At 38.1% G+C, this 20,485-nt stretch overlaps 1 protein-coding gene across 1 annotated transcript; it reads right to left on the reverse strand.

Annotated features, from left to right (window-relative positions):
* Positions 1 to 3,833: 3,833 nt before the first annotated feature.
* On the reverse strand, positions 3,834 to 4,574 carry LOC134288178 (uncharacterized). Its single transcript, XM_062852141.1, has one exon. It carries the CDS (start codon positions 4,572 to 4,574, stop codon positions 3,834 to 3,836), a length of 741 nt encoding a protein of 246 aa, XP_062708125.1.
* Between the last annotated feature and the right edge of the window lie 15,911 nt (positions 4,575 to 20,485).

Raw genomic sequence — 20,485 nt, forward strand, 5'->3', positions numbered from 1 at the left:
CGGTGCTAAAGACTGGCGCTAATTGAACGTTGAGCGGAGACCCGGTAGCACCAGCTATTGGGAGTCTTCCCCGAGTTGACGACAGCTGAAGCAGAAGTATCGACTCCTCACGCGGGTTCATGTCCTTGAAGATCGTCCAGTCCAGGAAAAAAGAACACAATCCAATCCCAATCCGCTGAGTGAGGGCTTGGCCGCTCACTCAGTGAGTACGGTTCTTTCCGAAACCTGTTCCCCAATGCGGCGGGTTTGTAAAGGTTTCATAGCAGACAGACGTCACACACTGGGGCAGAACTGAAAATACATGGAAAAAACCTCTAGCTCGTCGAGATGTCGAGATACTCATTTGGTGTCTTCAGAGAAAATATTTCTATAGGCATGGTCGTTATTCTGAGCGGTAGTTAATTTTTCTTACGTTATTCGCATAAAAGTCCTATAAGTCTTTTTGGCCAAATTACATTTTAGCGATATGGTGTCTTCGGCAAAGTTGTTCGGCTATTTATGCTGAAAAAGTTTGCTGAAGACGTCAAATTTCCAAAGCCTACTATTCTTGAGATATTGACCGATTTATAAAATACCTACCTAAAATCGAATTTTTTCATTAAAAAACGTTTTTAAACTAATTTAATGTCCGTTATCGAGTTATAATAATGAAAAATACTAAAATAAAACATATATGAGGAAATAAGTTGGAAAAAATAAAATATGCATTGATTTTATATAGAAAGTTCCCGAAAATCACGCAAAATGTATATAGGACGTTCTTGCAGTCGGGCAAGTTCGGGCAAGTGATTTCATTGGCAATCACCTAAAAAATACATTAGCTTTCATGTAAAAAATTTTCATCGACATGATATTTAATGATTTGTTCTAAATTGAGTTCAAAGTTTACTGTTTTGGGTAAATTAGTACAAAATTTATGTTCATAAAATACTACGTTTTAAGATGCCAAGTGAACCATAAAAAGTATAGATACAATCTAGACATAGATTTAGTTGTTTCTAATCTCCAAACAGATTGTAAAACACAAAAATGTCCCAAATGCCGCCAATAAAAGCATGCCTTGATTTTATCATACGTTAATGATTTATTCACACGTAATGTATTTGCGTGATGATTCAACGACTGTTTTACAACACATCCAGATTATGTAGAGATCTAGACATATGTTTGCTTCCTGTGATGGCCACTAATTTGAAAGACAGCTAAATAATAGAGGAATCAAATAACAAAGAATAGTTATTTACTGGTATATGTCTGATGAATTGTTATTAATTTTGCATAGTACGCAAAATATTTAAATATTTAGTACGTACGACTAGGTTAAAATAATTGAAAAGCTTTTCTACATTTTTTTACTCACATGCTTTTGAGTTTTTAGATCATTGAATACATTTATTTATGCTTATAACTCTCCACATTTTTTTGAATATCTGCATTAAATAAGATAATAATCATACAATCAAAAAATATTCATGATGTGTGACTGTATAACGCATTGACGAATGATAAAACCAAAGCATACTTTCATTGGCGTTTGGGACATTTTTGTGTTTAACAATTTGTTTGGAGATAAGAAACAACTAAATCTATGACTAGATTGTATCTATACTTTTTATGGTTCACTTGGCATCTTAAAACGTAGTATTTTATGAACATAAATTTTGTACTAATTTACCCAAAACAGTAAACTTTATACCCAATTTAGAAAAAATCATTCAATATCATGTCTGTGATTTTTTTTACATGAAAGCTAATGTATTTTTTAGGTGATTGCCGATGAAAAAACTTGCCCGAACTTGCCCGACTGCAAGAACGTCCTATATACATTTTGCGTGATTTTCGGGAACTTTCTATATAAAATCAATGCATATTTTATTTTTTCCAACTAATTTCCTCGATATATGTTTTATTTTAGTATTTTTCATTATTATAACTCGAAAACAAACATTAAATTCGCTTAAATACGTTTTTTAATGAAAAATTTCGATTTTAGGTAGGTATTTTATAAATCGGTCAATATCTCAAGAATAGTAGGCTTTGGAAATTTGACGTCTTCAGCAAACTTTTTCAGCATAAATAGCCGAACAACTTTGCCGAAGACACCATATCGCTAAAATGCAATTTGGCCAAAAAGACTTATAGGACTTTTATGCGAATAACGTAAGAAAAATTACCTACCACTCAGAATATTGACCATATCCATAGAAATATTTTCTCTGAAGACACCAAATGAGTATCTCGACATCTCGACGAGCTAGAGGTTTTTTCCATGTATTTTCAATCCTGCCCCAGTGTGCGTCATATGAGTTGGAACGGTCGTTGATTGTGGGGAAAATATCGTTTGTGTCCGATTCTGATACCACACGAGCGAACGAACGTATCTCGGTCGATAGCGGAAGAGCGGAAAACCGGTTGCACAGTTTAGTGCTAGAAAATGTTACCGGACCCCGTCAGAGGACGGTGACCAATCAATCTGCCGTCGCGTCGCGTCACTCGGTACAAATTGCGGAAGTTAATTAGAGCGGATCATGAACACGGGGCGTCAACGTCAATGCGTTCTCTTCCTAGAAGATCCTCGTTCTGGTGAAGAAAGGTCCATTCTAACTGGATGGCGCATTACTTTCTCGTGGGTTGTGTTACTTTCGAAAATTCCCACTTAAATTTATTAGCTTGACAATGTAAGGCGGCTATTGGTTGACCGGGTAGTGTTATCAGTTATCACGCTTACGACGCGATGTTCAAGTTCTATCGGAAATTGTTTGTAGCAGAACGTCTTCTTCTTCTGTATGGCTCTACGTTTCCACTGGGATTTGGCCTGCCTCTATTCAACTTAGTGCTCTTTAAGTACTTCCACAGTTATTGATTGAAGGGGTTTCTTTGCCTGCCATTGCATGAATTTGTATATTGTGAGACATGCACAATGATGCACTATGCCCAGGGGGTCGAGAAAATTCTCCCGGCTGGAACGGGAATCGAACCCGCCGTCTCCGGATTGGCGATCCATAGCCTTGACCACTAGGCTAACTGGAGCAGAACGTATGGATGGTGAATCGGAATAAAATACTCCCTTAGAATTAGTGCAATTGATTAACAATTGCATATTTCCACATGTTTTGTATCCAGATCTGAAAAGTAAGTTCGTATACTCACATTTTTTGAACGTTCTAAGTATTCTGAACATGTTTAGGGGAACATATTCTTTGCTGCAAGATTTGTACTAATCTCCCCTACCTACTTATTACAGTACAGTCACCAAAAAAACATGTTTTTATTTTTAAATAGTTGAGTTGATAAGCTTCCATTCTCGACAGCGAATGTTTGTGGCACTGAGAGCTGATTGTCGATTGGTAAAAACCGCACCGGAGAATTGGCAGTGCCGATAAGCCGGTCTCTCGAAATTTGTTGAGCTTCAACGTCGTCCGTGATGTCGTCGTTTGCAGCCGTAAACTGCTGCGACTGCGGGGTCATCACTGACTGTTGCTGACCCGAAACATCAGCCGATGTGAATTCCGTGGGCATTCACGTTCCACAGGAAATACCTATCACAATCGTAGAACAATGGCTGCTGCCAAAAGCGCGATTAATGGACATTTAAAGAAATAAAGTAAATGTTATTTACTTTTAATGAAATAAAGTAAGTTTTATTTTTTTGTATGTTAGAAAACTGAAATATCTGATATCATTTTTAGCAATGGAATACAGTGCTTGCTTATATCGTACACATAACAGCGAAGGATAATTTCCATACAAAGTGAATACATAGGGCCAACATAAAAGATCTTCCACCTGGCCCGGTGCTCGCTTCAGTCTTGATCTGGGCCATGGTCAGATTCCTATCGACTTCCTTGATTTCCTTGTAGATGCCAAGTCGCCACGAGCTCATGGGTCTGACTCTGCTGCGATGTTCTGTCGGATTTCAATCCAGCTCTTGTTTGCAGATTTCGTTTGCCGCCTTTTCGTAGTGTGTAGCCGACCCAGCTCCATTTACGTTCTCGAATTTCTGTCGACATCGGTTCCTGATGGCATCGTCGATGGAGCTCAGTATTCGAGATCCAGTTGTGAAGCCACCAGGTCCGAATTATAAACCGCAGACATCGGTTGATGAAAACCTGCAACTTCTGTGTGGTCTCTGCTGACTCGCACCACGTTTCACTGACGTACAACAGCACAGATTTCATGTTGGAATTGAAAACTCGAATTCTAGTGCATTGATTAATCTGGTTGGATCTCCATATATTTCGTAAACTCGTGCTCCTATTGTCAATCTTGGAACCTTCGACTTTCTCTACCGCTTGCCCAGCTACTGTTAAATTGCAGGGGTTGTCCGTGTTAACATCCAACGATTTGGTATTGCTGGCGTTGATGGTTAGACCCACTACAGAGAAGCGTTCGGCTAGGTCATTGAGCTTACTCTGTGTGTCAGAGCACCGTTGATTTAGTAGGGCAACATCATCGGCCAAATCGAAGTCGTTCAGATGCTTGCGCTTCATAGTGATGGACTGCCACAGTAGTCCACGATTCGATACATGGTAAATCGCTCCTACCATGATCACATCGATTACGATGAGGAACATTGGTGGTGATAGTATATATCCTTGGTGTCGCACAATGTTTTGTTATGCAGGACTCTGCATATGAAAGCCTCATACTGCGCCTCGTTGATCTTGCTTCTCAGGGCGTCCCAAAGATTTTCATGGTTCAGACGACCGAAAGCTTTCCCATAGCCAATGGTTAGCAAATAGAGGGACTCTTGGAATACTTTGACATGCTCCATGATGATACAGAGCGTGACAATATGGTCCACACCCGCACATGATTTTCCGGCATGGAATTCTGTCTGCTGCCGGAGCATCCGCATCCTGTATCCAATTCTGGATAACTTTGCACAGAACTTTGAGAATATTACACACACAGTAACATGATGCCTCGCCAGTTGTCGCATAAAGTCAAATCCCCCTTTTGGGGGTGTCCGGCCATTTGGCCGAATGTCATTTAGCCGAAGGGGTCGTTTGGCCGAATGCCGTGTGGCCGAATTATTATCAAAAGGATTTGAAGGCGTGGACAAACTCTGGTTAACATTCCTGCTGCCAATATGATCCTCAGACATATTTCCTTCTTTTAATCATATGCTATTCTTTCTACTTTTACCATTAAGGGATTAGTTGGCGTTGTAACTGAGAATATTTTTGTCAGAGATTTTTCCTTCATTGAATCATAGGCTGTTCTTCCGAGTTATACTGATATAGGAAACAGTGGCATGATCACTTAAGTTCATGATACCTTTTTCGGCCAAACAGCATTCGGCCAAACGACATTCGGCCAAACGGCATTTGGCCAAGCGGCGTTCGGCCAAATGACTCGGAACCCTTTTTGGGAACCTGTTCTATGACACCCTGCATCCAGTCGGTCGAAAAAGTCGTGGTGTCACAGATATTACAGAATAATTAATGCAACATTTGAGTGGATACTTTGAGGTCAGCTTTGAGCATCGCTGCTGATAGGCGATCGACCCTGGTAGACTTGTTGGACTCCATGCTTCGGATGACCGTTTCAGTCTCCTGTAGTGGTGGTGCCTCAGAGTTGACACGGGTAATACGCCCCAAGAAACATTTTCATGGTCAATTAGTCTTGTACAGATTTGAAAAACACCGACACGAATGCACACTAATGTGTAAAGTATCGAAAATAAATTAACTGATTAACTAACTAGATTTGAAAAACACCTTATAACTTTTATTTTGGTTTTATGGTGGTTCTAACAACCTGTTCTAATCTATTGGACTAAAAATGTTACTTGGGGCCGCACCCTAGAGCGGTTCATGAGATGTTGATGGTTTGTCGGATGTCGAAACTTGAAGAAGTTGTTCGAAGTGCTCGAAGCTGGTAAGTTGATGAGTAACTTTCCGGTAGCATCTTTCACTGGCATCCTCGGGTTCAGCTTCGTTCCACTCATACGTCGTAGAGGAGGCGGCTATCGCTGGTTGTGGCGGCTTTCTCCCCTTCGTCTGCCAGGAAGCCCACCCACGCTTGCTTGTCCCATCTACAGCAGCGTTTGACTTCCTTTTCCACAGCCGAATACCATTGACGGGTGGGGACTAGACTGGCCCAAATACAAAAATGTCGAAAAATTCCACGAGGCACCCTCTAGAATCGTGCCTTTGGATGAGAAGAACAATCTGTGAAAGATTCAGCTCAATCGGTTGAAAACTGAGCTGGCGCAAATGAGTTGAAGGTTTGTATGGGATGTTCAGTCCAAATATATGGGAAATTGGATACCCTGATAAAAGAGATCATAGAGATACAACAGAATGTATTGTTACAACACGCTGAAATGAATGGTAGTTACCATTAATTCAGTTGTTTAAAACGATAGAATGACAACAGACCCTATGGTTTTCCACCATAGCATGTATTGTAAATGGCACTTTTACAATAGAAAATGGGAGTTGTTATGTATCTTTACCATAAAAAAATCCAAATTTTCTGGAGCAAATTCAAGTCAACTACCATTCAATTAATGGTGTTTGTATTATTGAAATCTCTAGTGCCATTGATTTTATTGTGCACGTATTGTAATTTCAATAGAACATTTTCAGTAGGAAAATACATACACAATATAGTTTGTTGTTGAACCGTCAAATTTATCATTATTAAATGGTAGTTTATGGTGATTTTATTGGAAATTTTTATCAGGGTAACCTCCAGTCTCTCATTCAGCACGCCGGTTTGTCGAGTCCGATTTGGCTCAGAATTGAAAGAATGGTAGATGATACCCCAAAGAACAACTTTGTAAAAGATCATAATACGATAAAACTTAATTTAGTTGCGGTTTCGGCCAACGAAAGCAGGATGAGGAATCTTCCCCAGTTTACACTCGGTTGTTATATGCAGCACGTGTTTGTCGGTCGTAGCTTGCGCGCTACATCATAGGCAGCTATGTAATTCTTCATTGTCTCGATACCCATCCACGTGCGTGAGTAATGGAAATGAAGGACAACATAGCCGCCTATGATGTAGTGCGCAAGCTTCGAACGGAAAACACGTGTTGCATGTAACAACCGAGTGTAAACTGGGGAAGATGTCCTCATCCTGCTTTCGTTGGCTTAAACCGCAACTAAATTTAGTTTTATCGTGATATGGTCTTCTACAAAGTTGTTCATTAGGGTATCAACTGCTATTCTTTCAATTCTTAGCCAAATCGAACTCGCCAAACCGGCGTGCTGTATGAGAGACTGAAGGTCATCCAATTTCCCATATATTTGGACTGAATATCCCGTACAAACCTTCAACTCATTTGCGCCAGCTCAGTTTTCAACCGATTGAGCTGAATCTTTCACAGATTGTTCTTCTCATTCAAAGGCACGATTCTAGAGGGTGCCCCGTGAATTTTGAAAACTTTTTGTTCGCTTCATACAAATGTGGGCCGGTCTAGTGGGAACTCGCACTTGGCTGCTCTGGTTCTTACCCGCTCTATCGCAGCCTTCGCTTCTCTGCGTTCCTCAATCTTCCGCCAGGTTGCATCAGTGATCCACTCGTTTCGCTAAGTGCGCAGCTCACCCAGGTTATTTTCGCTGGTTTCAATAAAGGCATTCTTGGTGGCCGCTCACTGCTCTTCTACGTTGCCACCCTCCTGGAACATTCGCTGCTCGAGTGAGTTCCAAGTTCGTCAACAAACGAGCTGGATCTTCTAGTCGGCGTGTGTTGAATCGTCGTCCGAGTCTTTCCTCTTGCCGCTGGATTCGAGCAATGCGTAGCCTGATCTCGTCGATTGATGGTCAGACGCGATGTCAGTGCTGCAGTTTATTCCGGACTCCAAGTGAAGACTTCGTCACCATTTTCGACTGATGAATATGTGGTCGATTTGGTTTTGAGTACATATATCCAATCTATCACAAGAGACCCACGTGACTTTATGCACTGGTCTATAGAGAAAGTGTGAGCTGGGGGCTCACCAGGTCGTTGTTGCCACAAAACTCTCTCACACACACAAATCTCATCATTATCGCTCATTTCTCCATGACCATGACGTGGCGGGCTGTGCGCGCGAGCGGCTGCGTTTTCACGCGTTTCTTCGCTCCGCGATGTTTTGATTATGGCACGCCGAATCGAGAAGCGGCTGGTAGTGCTATGCCTTCTGCAAATTTTGCCTCGTAAAATGCTTGCAGACTGATCTTCGGATTAGTTCGTGATTGCTGTAAGAATTTGTCTTATTCCCATCGGGGTGCCGGAATTCGTCTTCATTTAAAAAAAAAAGACACTACACCGACTTCGGCCAGAGGCCGCACAGACTGAACATGACTAACATTAGACAACGGACAACACATATAACACCCAGTGGCCCAGTGGAGAATTTTTCGTTTGACGAAAAGTTTTCCCCAACTGGAGTGGGAATCGAACCCACACTCCTAAGCTTACGAGACACCTAAACGACTGACGCCGCTAACCGCTCGACCACGAAGCCCACATTTTCGCATGATTTCCGTGTAATTTTTGATGATATTGCTGCTCAATGTCCGGGAAATGCATTTGGGTCAGTGATTACCTCCAAATCTCTGTGCTTTGGTAACGGACGGGAAGGAGGTATTTCTCATAATAGCGGTCTGGGATTGTACCACCTACGAATTTGTGCGACTGGCTCAATGCTAATGCTTATTTCTCCAAGACCATGATGTCCCATGACACGCTCACTCATTTTATATCAGTAGGTCGGCTCCAGAAGCACATTCTCCTTCATTTAGGAAACTCGTGCCATAGTTCGTGTCATCGAAACCGATCTTCTCGTTGAAATCGCCTATGCAGATCCTGGTGTCGCCTTTTGGAACTTCATCCACGATGGCATCCAATTCGAAAATTCTCTTTGTCATGTAGCTTGGCAGCATCGGGCGGTGCGTAACTTTGGATTATCGTGAGGTTGCGAACCCGTCTTCTGAATCTGGCAGTAATGATTCTTTCATTAGTGGGCTTCATTCAGGCGTCGAACTTCCGGTGTTGGAGAGCATTGTCGCGTCGAATACCGGAATATAACAATTCCTGTCCCACCGGTAGCTTATGTTCCCCAAAGTTAGGTCAACGTACTTCACTTAGTCGCAGGATTTCGAGCTTCACGCCTCGCTGACGTGTTGTGCCGTCGGATCACTTTTCGGTCTTCAGCAAAGCTTTTCGGCATATCCTAGGCTATACTTTAACGCAGGGTGTCCATCCATCCGGGAAAAACCCGGGAATTCGAAACCACCGGGAAAAATACGGGAAAAACACGGGAAATTGTAAAAGGCACCGGGAAAAATATTTATGGTGTCTATCTGTACTTCATTAGTTCAAAGCAAGTCTTGAATAGAATGATAGCAACATTAACAGAGTTGCCGGTTGAATGTGTTTTTTAGAAAGGCAGCCTCTCAGGAATTTTAGTAGTTTCTGTTGGATCTTGATAAATTCATGTAAAAGAAATCAGAATATATTTCTTAGGCGAAATTTTCAGATTTCTGCAAGATTTCACGATGGACTTTTTGAGTCTTGTTAGGAAAATCGGAATTCCTGGCGAACTCAGTAAACCTGCAGAAGTTACTTACGGCGAAGAGATTTTCACGTTTAAAAAAATGTGTCAGTTTCTGGAGGGATTCTGGTGACATTCTTAGTGGAACTCTTCATATATTTCTGCCAGATCCCTTAAATTCGATCCCTTTGGCAGAAGTCAAGAAGAAAATTATTGAAAACAGTTATATTGTGCCTATCCGCTCCTGTACATAATTTTCAGGGCTGTTACAGGTGGCGCGGATTTTGCGTTTTTTCGCGGGTTTTGCGTTTTGCGCGGATTTCACGCGTTTTTGCTAATTTCGGCGCGGATTTTGCGGAAGTGGTTTTCAAATGCACTTACATCAAACATTTAGACCTGGAGCTCTAGGAAACCAGAAAAAGTTTTCAAATTAGTGTTATGGAATTTTGTGCTTAATTATAATCAATGTTAATAGTCCCTAGCTTGGAATGCTAAAGTTGCACTGCACTATACGCATTTGTAAAACTGAGAAGATCCCCTTCTAAATTTCTTAGTCAAACTATTGAAGTTATTTCTGCTTTAACTCCGAAATCAATTTTTGGCTAAAATTTTAGATAGAATGGCAAGATTTCTGAAATAATTGATTCCGAAATCTTTTTTATGGAATTTGCAAAGAGACGTCTACCGGAAGTTTTGGAGAAATATTTGGTTGAAATATTTGGTTTCGTAGTCAAAATTAACATAATTTCGTAAAGAAAATCATTGGTTTGGTAGACTGTGTGTGTCGTTTTTTTGGCAGAACAATTGAAGAATTTGTTGAAGCTTTCGGAATCCTTAGACTAAGGACATTCTTGCTGAAATATCCATCCAATCCTAATTTCAAAGGGTGTGGTGTGACCAAAAATTCTTATCATAAATGATATAATGAATTTGTATCAATTGTAATGATCAGAACATTTGCCAGACATTTTTTTTTTGTGAAATGTTTCCTTTTACATAAATATCGCCCTAAGAAATAAAATATAGTGGTGATTTAATAAAAAAAATCACTAGGGTAATTTTCCAATTGTTATACGGCTATTGTTGCACACCTCATAAAAATAACATGGAGTGTGCAACAATAGGTAAGTTTTTAGCTGTGCAACAATTGGAAAATTACCCTAGTAGGTATTACTCCATTTGTATCTTTACAAAAGAAAGTTTCTGCAGAAAGTAATCCATGAATTTCTCAAGAAGTTTCTGAAAAATTTCTTTCAAATGGTCTTTTGGGATTTCAGAATTTCTACCATATTGTTGATTATAAATTATTTCAAAAGTTTCGTCAAAATTACTGCTTCTTTCTCGTAAAATAGTAGACACCCTGATTGATAAGCAATCAAAGAACTATTGATCTAAAACTTTTTATTGCAATTAAAAAAAACTACCCTTGTTTAAAGTTTCGTTTGATGTAGAATTGGTCAGACTTTGTATGGATTAGTAATATGTTAAAATAGTAGTGATTAGTGATTAGTGATTAGTAATAGTTAAAAATCAATTTATCAATAGAAATGCTCTTCGCCTGAAGTGCAACAAAAGTCATGAATAGTTGATTTTTTCTTAAAAATTCTGGCTTTTTATGAGTTTGAGTCATCAGAGCCATGTTTTGTACTGGCGCGGATTTAAAATGGCTTGGCGCGGATTTTGCGGTTTTCAAATCGACAATTTTGTAACAGCCCTGAATTTTGGAGGAGCTTTAGGTAAAATTCAAATAAAATTCTGAAGAGTAAGTACAACACTGTAAATTATAGGGATTTAAAAAAAACTGCTCATGAAAGACTCTAATGGAATCCCATAAGAAATTTCCTACAGATTTCCTTAATATACTTAGTATACTTTATATAGTAGTAGAATCCACAGAAGAATCTTCTGAAAAAATCTGTGAAGAAATGTTTCAAAATGTTACTTTCTAGAAGCCATCACTCGGATCCCCGGAAGAGTATACAATAGAATCCCTGATATGTTTACGGCAAAACGATCCCTGATATGTTTAGCCAAACGAAGCATTTCAAAAGAAGTTATAGTTACAACTTTCATGATTTTTTTTTGGCAGAACCCATGGAGTACTTCCTAAAGAAAGAAATATTGAATGTCCTCAAGATAATATTTAATATTGGAGAAGAACTCAAGCGTTTTACTTCAAAATTCGGAGAAAATCGGTGTAAAAATATTTTGGATTTAGCAAGTAAATTGTTTAAAATGACGATGGAAGCAGAACAAAAAGTTAGATGGAGATGTAGCAAATAATTGATACATTAGTTTCTAAAGACCAGGTTTACCAAAAATGTTTCGATATTTTTCTACCGAATTTTTTATGATATTCAACAAAAATTTCGTGAAAAAATCAGCCACAGTGACATCAGTTTCAATAATATTATCATATAGATTCCATTTGCTTGTTATAGAAAGGACCTTTTCAACTAACTCTAATCCTAAATTTCGTGTAAGAAGGGGAAATTAACACCAGTGATTGTAGAGTTAGTAAGTTTTTTTTAATCATAATTTATGAAATCAGATAATCTATAAGATTCGTATCAAGTTATAGACCAAATTAAAACTGTATAAAAAATACACTGAGGAGCGTCTTACTACAACAATAATTTGCGTTCGTACATACTCGGGAAAAATCCGGGAATCGGAAAACTGAATTTGAATGGACACCCTGCTTTAACGTCATTAGCTTCATGGTATTAGACAAAAGAATTCAACTTGAATAAAATGCAAAAAAGTACGTTTTCCCTTACTAACTTCCATACAAATTTCAATCGCAATGCGGAATACGGGGATGCAACCAATTGCTCCCAAATTTTGCACAGTTGTTTTGGACGCTAATACAGATTGAAAAAAACTTTGTTCCGGGTTGATGCGATCAAATTTAAATGTTCTCTATACAACGTTCACCCACTCTAATGACTAAGGTACACCGGGGCAAGTTGAAATGGGTGGGGCAAGATGAAATGCGAAGTTTTGAAAAGGATTATGGCATTTGAATCGTTCATCATAATTAGAAAACATCATTTTGCCCCGGTGTACCTTATCGTACTCTGGGAGGTACATGGCAGATGTTTTAAACAGCTTTGAAAAAAAATGTGGAGAATTAGCCTAAGTTAAAATTCACGAATAAAAAAAAAGCTTTGAAAAATTGTGGCTATCGTACCCTGAAAGGTACATGGCAGTTTTTTGAACAGCGTTGAGTAGCTATGGCTATTATAGATACATCGCAGAGGTTTTGCACAGCTTTGAGTGCCAATGGCTATCGTACTGTGGGAGGTACATAGCGGAGTTCTTTAGCAGCTCTGAATAGCTATGGCATAGTACTCTGGGAGGTACATGGCGAAATTTTTGAGCAGCTCGGAGCGGCTGTAGCTATCGTACTTTGAGAAGTACAGGGGGTGGTCAAAATGTTTGGGATAGGCAACTTTCTTTCTCTCACAAAAAAGTTCAACATGTTGTAACTTTTCATAGAGTGCATCGATTATTCTCAAATTTTGACTATTTATTAACCCATTATATGTGTATCAGTGGTACAATTTTGAGCTCGATTGGTTAATCTTTCGCGAAGTTATAATTGATCTGGTAAAACACTATTTTTAAGACTATCTATTTTTGAACTGTCATATCTCGGAGACCAGTGAACCGAATTGAATGAAATTTTGAGCGATTATCAACAATATAATAATGCTTGAAAATTCATCAGAACATAGATACTTTTTAAACGTTGAAAAAAGTTATGATGGTTTGACATTTTCACCCATTTAGAGGAAAATGAGTAAAATTTACTATACTGCACAAAAATACTAAATGTGTTCTTCCTTTAATCCAAATAGGCTCTAATATATCTTTTTATAGATATCTTATGAACAGAAGTAGAAAAATTTTGAATATCAAAAACAAAATTTTATGACATTGATGTAAAAAAATGCATTTTTTCGAAAAAGATCCAAAAAGTGTCAATCCATCATAACTTTTTTCAACGTTTGAAAAGTACCCATGTTTTAAATGATTTTCAAGCATTCATATATTGTGGATAAAAGTTCAAAATTTCATTCAATTTGGTTCACTGGTCTCCAAGATATGACAGCTCAAAAATTAGTAGTCTAAAAAATAGTGTTTTACCAGAACGGTTATAACTTCGCGAAAGATTAATCAATCGAGCTCAAATTTGTACCAATGATGCACATATAATAGGTTGACAAACAGTCAAAATTTGAGAATATTTGTTGCACTCTATGAAAAGTTACAGCATGTTGAACTTTTTGGCGAGAGAAAAAAAGTTGCCTATCCCAAACATTTTGGCCATCCCCTGTACATGACAGAGGGTTTGAACAACTTTAAGGTACATAGCGGAGTTCTAACAGCTCTGAGTGGCTGTGACTATCATACCCTGGGAGGTACATGGCAGACGTTATAAACAGCTTTGAGTGGCAATAGTTATCATACTCTGGAATGTACATAGCGGAGTTCTTTAACAGATCTGAGCAGGGGTTCAATAATAGTAGTTTACGCAACAAGGTGCAGAATGAAGTTTTTTACAGCACGAGTCGTACATTTATCCAACGAGGCTTGCCGAGTCGGATAATTACGACGAGTGCTGTAAAAATCGAGTTCTGCACCGAGTTGCGTACAACGTTTTCATAATAACCACTTGAGGACAGTTTTAACAAAAAAAAAATCTCATCAAACTGCACACTGATGTTCATAGCCATGTTTAAGAAAGTCTGATCATAGAAGGTTATACTGTGCAGTTGTTACACTTTTTCAAACCTGAGAGCAGAAAGCATCAAGAAGTTGATCAAAACTGAATACAGTGCTGTAATGGCTCATTACGCAACGCAAATCAGTGCTGTAATGAACCATTACAGCACTGTTAATTTGGTGTGGGAAAGTAGGCCTTTTCCTGACAGATTTGCGTGAAATAAAACAGCCTATTACGATGAGAAATTGCAAAAAAAAATTACGTAACGCAAAATTTGAGAATTTTAGACCCCCTCCACGTAGCAACTTTTGTATGGATTTTTTTTTAATTAGTATGAAGCGTAACACAGTGCTAGACCCCCTCCCTCTCCTATGGTGTTACGTAATATTTGAACGAATCCCAGTTATGGGTTTCGTACTCTGGGAGGTACACGGCAGATGTTTTAATCAACTTTGAGTGGCAATGGTTATCGTTCTCTGGGAGGTACATAGCGGAGTTCTTTAACAGCTCTGAATGGCTATGGCTATCGTACTCTGGGAGGTACATGACAGACGTTCTAAACAATTTTGAGTGGCAATGGCTATCGTACTCTGGGAGGTACAGTTTTCAAACAGCTTTGAGCGACTGTGGCTATCGTACTCTGCAGTCTCCTATCCACCGAATGGGGCTGACATCTTAGGGTATATTTAGCTTCCGGTGCAGGAGCATTTCATATTCAGTCGCTGGATATTAGCACAAACGCTGTTTGAGTCACACCTCCATAGTGGACGAACGCTCGGTACACACCTCCTTAATCTAGCAGAAGTAACGAGGACAACAGAGCACAGATTCCAGTACCAGCTAAGCACACAAGCACAGAACGCTCTAGATTGTCGACTCACCATTTTGCAGCCCTTAAGATATGACGAAACCACACCTTGAATTTAAAAGCAAATCAACAAACCTGGAGACCTTTAATTCTTCAGATTTGTGTCATTTTGTGCTCTTGAAAAGTCGAGATGTGGCTTCGTCATACCCAAGTTAAATTGGCATTTGTAGTGCTTTGGCGTAATAGAGCATCATGATATCTTATCAGTCTCATTTTGATGGCCTACACACACAATCCTGAATTGCCTGTTCGGTACTTTTTTGGCGAAAAAAGAACAGCAGAACTAGGGTGACAATGGGTATTATCGGCAGGTTTGTTCTCTTCGTCATGGGGGGTTTTTGTCAGCCAAATTGCCTGAAACTTGGCCATATAATTCAGCTTAGTTGGGAAGGATTTGAGACCAACTCTGAGTTCAATAGGTTTAAAAAAAACCCAAAGACGAAGAGAACAAAACGGCCGAGAATAGGTAATTTCCCCTATTTCTGTAGTTTCGGTAATCGATTTTACTGAAGCTCAGTATACCAACTGTCAGAAACGGGTGCAAAAAGTTAACAATCCATTATTGCTGTATGGGGCCATGCTCAAATTACGTCACGCTTTTAGGGGGGAGGAGGGGTTTTGCATAACGTGACAACCCGAGCAGAAGAGAATAACAACAGCATAACAAAATGCGTTATTTTGGCAAAATAACTGCATAATGGAATTAGTAATTTTCATGTTATTAACATAACATATTGAGTTATAAACTTGTCTGTCATAAGCGGCAAAATAACAAGTCACATAACAAAAATTTGTTCCTGAAAAATCAATTTAATAACATGTTTTGTTAGTGGCAATAACAACTTAATAACAGTGAATTTGGGAAATATTTCAATAACAAATTTTGATATTAAAGATTTATTGATAACATTCCGAAAGCAAAATTAGGGTAAAAACTAACTTTTTTTACTCATTTTTGGGTAATTATTTTAAGTGTGTTGTTCTATTTTTAGAAAATAATAGGTCACATAAAAAAATCGAATTTATTATAAAACTTACAAACATCGACGGGATTTGAACCTCCAATCCTGCTATCGTAACTTTCCAGTCGCCTTTACCAATGAGGCTATCACAGCACTTGCAGTGAGGGACGATAGAAGCTTTACTGGTTCTACGTATTGCCAGTTTCCCTATTCCCCCATTTCATGTTTGCCAGTCGCAGGACAAAAATAGACAGAGATTTGAATGCAAGATCAAACAACGAACCTCTCTCTCTCTTACCAACAGCGCTATCGCGGTGCGCAGACATGTGCACTGTAACACTAATAACAGTGGTGGCGTTCGCAGGGCCCGTCTATTTATGATTGAGCTTCGTCATGGGGTGCGTTTTGGCGGCGACAAAGATCCTTTCCAGACGGAGATGATTTTATTTAATTTTTTGTTTTGTTCGCGTTGTGAGAACGGCGATTATACACCCGCATAATAACAAACTGTAAATGAAACGTTTCTCATACTGTAGATGACCATTAGCAATTGTCATTGAACCATTTCTCATACTATCGGAGATAACAGTAAGCGAACCATTCCATGTACAGATTTGCCGGTTTGGCAAATGGTAATCCGCCAATTTACAGTATGTGGAATAGGCGGTTAAGATTGGTTACCATAAAAAATCGCTCGTTTTCTCGAACAAATTTTTCGCAATACATTAGAGGATATGGTCAATATATTATCCAGTTTTTCAGACAATTCACTGCATAACAAATGGTTATAGAACAGTTTAACAATAAATCCACAAGAAAAACTAACACTGTATTGGTTACTATTAATGTATGGTCTTCCATTATATTTTAAGCGTGTAATATATGGTTCGGGTATATTTGAACTATTTAAAAATAAAAGCGTTTATGCGTTCATTGGATATTTTTTTTATTAAACAAATCCAAAGCCCCATGCTGGGCTCGGTATTACCTACGGCGATTAACTGATAACTGGAGATTACTGCGGTGAGAGCGGATTTTTAATCGCAAGCAGCATTCAATATCCCCGCTTTCGCACAGTCGGCCTCCTCGCAGTCGCACAGTCAGGCCGGATCCTGTAATTGACTTCAAGTTCTGGCATCCTGCAAAACAATTAGTATCCGCTGAGATATAGCACAAAAAAACAAATTTATAAGTCGTGCAAAACTTACCCTTGATCCATCCAGACCGCTCTTAGCGCTATAAAACATTTTCCGAGGCAAGTTTTTAGTTTGTTGTCCACTCAACTCGCGGGCGAAAGATTTTGTTTTTTTTCTTCTCAATGCAAACTGCAAAGTTCGATCGGTACAGATACTAATAAAAGCTACTATTTGACAAACTGTTGAATTCAAGTGGAATACAGTGAAATGCACATGTGTAAGTGTGTTGCGCAAATGAAATCGCAAACCATTTGAGAAAAGGTTACTCTGCATTGCCACCATGCCTCTTGAGTTTTCGGTACTATATTGTTCAATAATTTCTGCACAATATGACAAATCGTTACAACATAGACTATTTTTTACAACTTGATATAGTTTTCATAGACCGTTCTTTATGGTCGGATGCTTCGAGTTTCATATTTTCAACAGAGAAACACCTGTTCGTGGTACAGTTACAGTAAGTGGTAAAGGAAACATACTGTGTGGAGATTAACACAAACAGTATTTTGTTATGCGGGCACGTACCTACGTGAGCGAAGGTAAAAGGTAATTATATCATATGCCGTTATGATTACTTCTGCAGATGCTGTTTAGTTTTATTCTGTTTTAGATTATTTTTAGTAATGAAAAAAGATATTTATGACATAATGTCAAACAATATATGATCGAATAATAATAGACCGAAAGAAAAAAGTTATAATAGACAAATGCAATCATCAATTGAGCAGAATTGTCTGAATAGTTGACATTTTTATTGATTAGAATTATTTAGTAGGTACCATATTTGCTATCTCCACTCTCACTAACATTCATTACTTCGTAATACATAGTCTGTTTGATACTTTTTGACGTTATAATTAGAGGTTAGAATAGCAGTACTGTTAAAATGACATATAAATTCAACTAAGTTTACTCAATTTTGAGATAAAAAAAACTCATTTGCAGATGTATCACTTTTTGAAGCTAAAATTTTACTTAACCTATAAGAATTGGGAATCGTAGAAAAGTGATAGGAATTTGGCACCGTAACGGAACTGGAATATTGAAAGAAGGAAATTAATACAAAGATAAACATATCAATAGCTATGATGCTATATTTACCCAAAACTCAAATTATAGCAATACGGAAGAGTCTGATGAAATTTCTAGAAGTTACAATGCCTTTACTTTTTACTTCATAATATGAAACAGCAGACAATAAAATAAAGAAGGTAAACTATGTAATGGTTATATCTGCGATAAATTTTCTCCGATTTTGACAATATTGATCTCATTTGATCCGGTTTTTTTTTCATCAAAAACAAATCCGACTGAACCGATCTGGTCATCGTGAGTTAAGAAAAAACCCGAATTGCCATACACGTGGAATTTTCCATAGACCAGCTGCAATTGGCTTCTTTAGTGGTGTGTTGAGATTATTCCATATTCACAATCTATACATGCCAAACTGAGCCGAAATCCAAATTTTCATGAACTTTGGTGCCCGCGAACCTATTTAAAAATCGATTTAAAGTTTGTATGGGATCGATTTGTCGAATCACCCCTCGTCGCATTTCGTACTGGGCGGAGCTGTCAAGCAATTGCCCAGCTGTCAAAAAGTGATTTCAAAAAATCTTTTTGTAATTGAAGCTTAAGGTATCGAAATAAAGTTTAAAAAATCTGAGAAAAATCATACTGGCTTAAAAAAAGGTGCTCTTTCGAATAAAATCAAAAAATCAATATATTATTCTTAATTTAAAAAACCCAATTGGTGATTGGTACAAATTAAGTACCTTACCAAGAAAAAAAATGTTAAATTTAAATGTATACGTTCAATATGTAGTCCGTCCAAAGTCTTACACCGTACATCAAACCGTTTTTAATTAGATTTTGTTTTAGATTTTATAGAGACATTTTAAAATCTTCTCCTGTGTGGTAGGGATAGGATTTTTCAAAACACCATCGTTCTTCTTCTTCTTCATGCACCATCAAATCACCAATAGCATATCTGCCCAGCCTAGGCCCAAAGTATTGACTTCAAAGTAATCATTACGAAGCATAAATGTCAATTTCTTGATTTTGCTTTGGCTGACCAAGCCAAGGTTGACCGTAGCATTTTCATAATTCAAATCTCAATTTGTTCATCGAGCACATGTTCTGTTGTGCTGCACGTGGATGTCAAAGCGTTTTCAACAGTGTAATTACGAAGCATGTTTCACGAGAGACCATATTTTTTTCAATACGCTAACTCCAACAACGCCGATATTAGAATAGAGGAGCTTAGAAGCAAAGGGATGTAAGTTACAAAAACCCACTTTCGAGTAAATGAGCTTTGAAGTTTTTCACCAGTTTTTCATCCCATTCAAAATGTATGGAGTTTCAATATCAACCCAATTTTCTCTGATTTACTGTAATTTTTCTAATCATCATAAAAATAATCTTTAAAAAGTTCCTGTGAGCTTGAAATCTGAAGTTTTTTTGATATGTTCAGCTCAAACTCGACAAAAAGGTCACTTACACCTCTTTGCATCTGGGCCCCTCAATAGCATAAGGATATGTTCCAGAAAATTTGGACTTTTGGGAATACCGCGTAACCCAATCGTTCTATTTGCATAACCAATCAATAAAAAAAAAGATTTCTTATTCAAACGAGTCGAAGTTCACTTAAATCGGTTCAAAGTTGAAAAAATATGAGTACTTTTCAGTTTTGAGGGTAGCCGGATACGCTTCCGGCATTCTACGCAATGAAAAACAAGCAAAACTGCAGCCCCTCAACAGCAATTGAATGTTTTTTTTTTTAATTTTTCAATTATTGCATCTTGCTTTGCTTTATAGATTACCGTGCAAATGTTCAATCGTCTAAAATATTTGTTCACACGTCAAACACCAAGGAAAGTAGCAAGTAAACAAACCGATTATCCCATGCACCACCCAAAAAGTGTAACCGACGCTTAAAATTTCTAGCAGTGAAACGAACCAATGTATGCTGAAACTGGTGGGAACATATTGTGGTGTGACAAAAAAATTCTGCAGGGGGTCGAATACGGTGCAAAAAAAGCAATACATAGAATAAAGCTGTTTCCTTATAAACATTTTCTGATCTTTTACCTGCTATCCATCGACCTTTTGCTCTACAAGCAATGAAAAAAAAACGAATACTTAATCAAATTTCTCATTTTTTGTAATATAGCTAAAAATTAAAATTATTTCATATTCTGATATAATTATGTTATTTTTGCAACTGATTATTTTGTTCAG

Source organism: Aedes albopictus, chromosome 1 (assembly GCF_035046485.1).
Source record: "Aedes albopictus strain Foshan chromosome 1, AalbF5, whole genome shotgun sequence".
Classification (NCBI taxonomy): Eukaryota; Metazoa; Arthropoda; class Insecta; order Diptera; family Culicidae; genus Aedes; species Aedes albopictus.

Excerpts from the sequence above, each read along its gene's own strand:
- LOC134288178 (XM_062852141.1), bottom strand. The coding sequence starts at position 4,574 with ATGTTCCTCATCGTAATCGATGTGATCATGGTAGGAGCGATTTACCAT.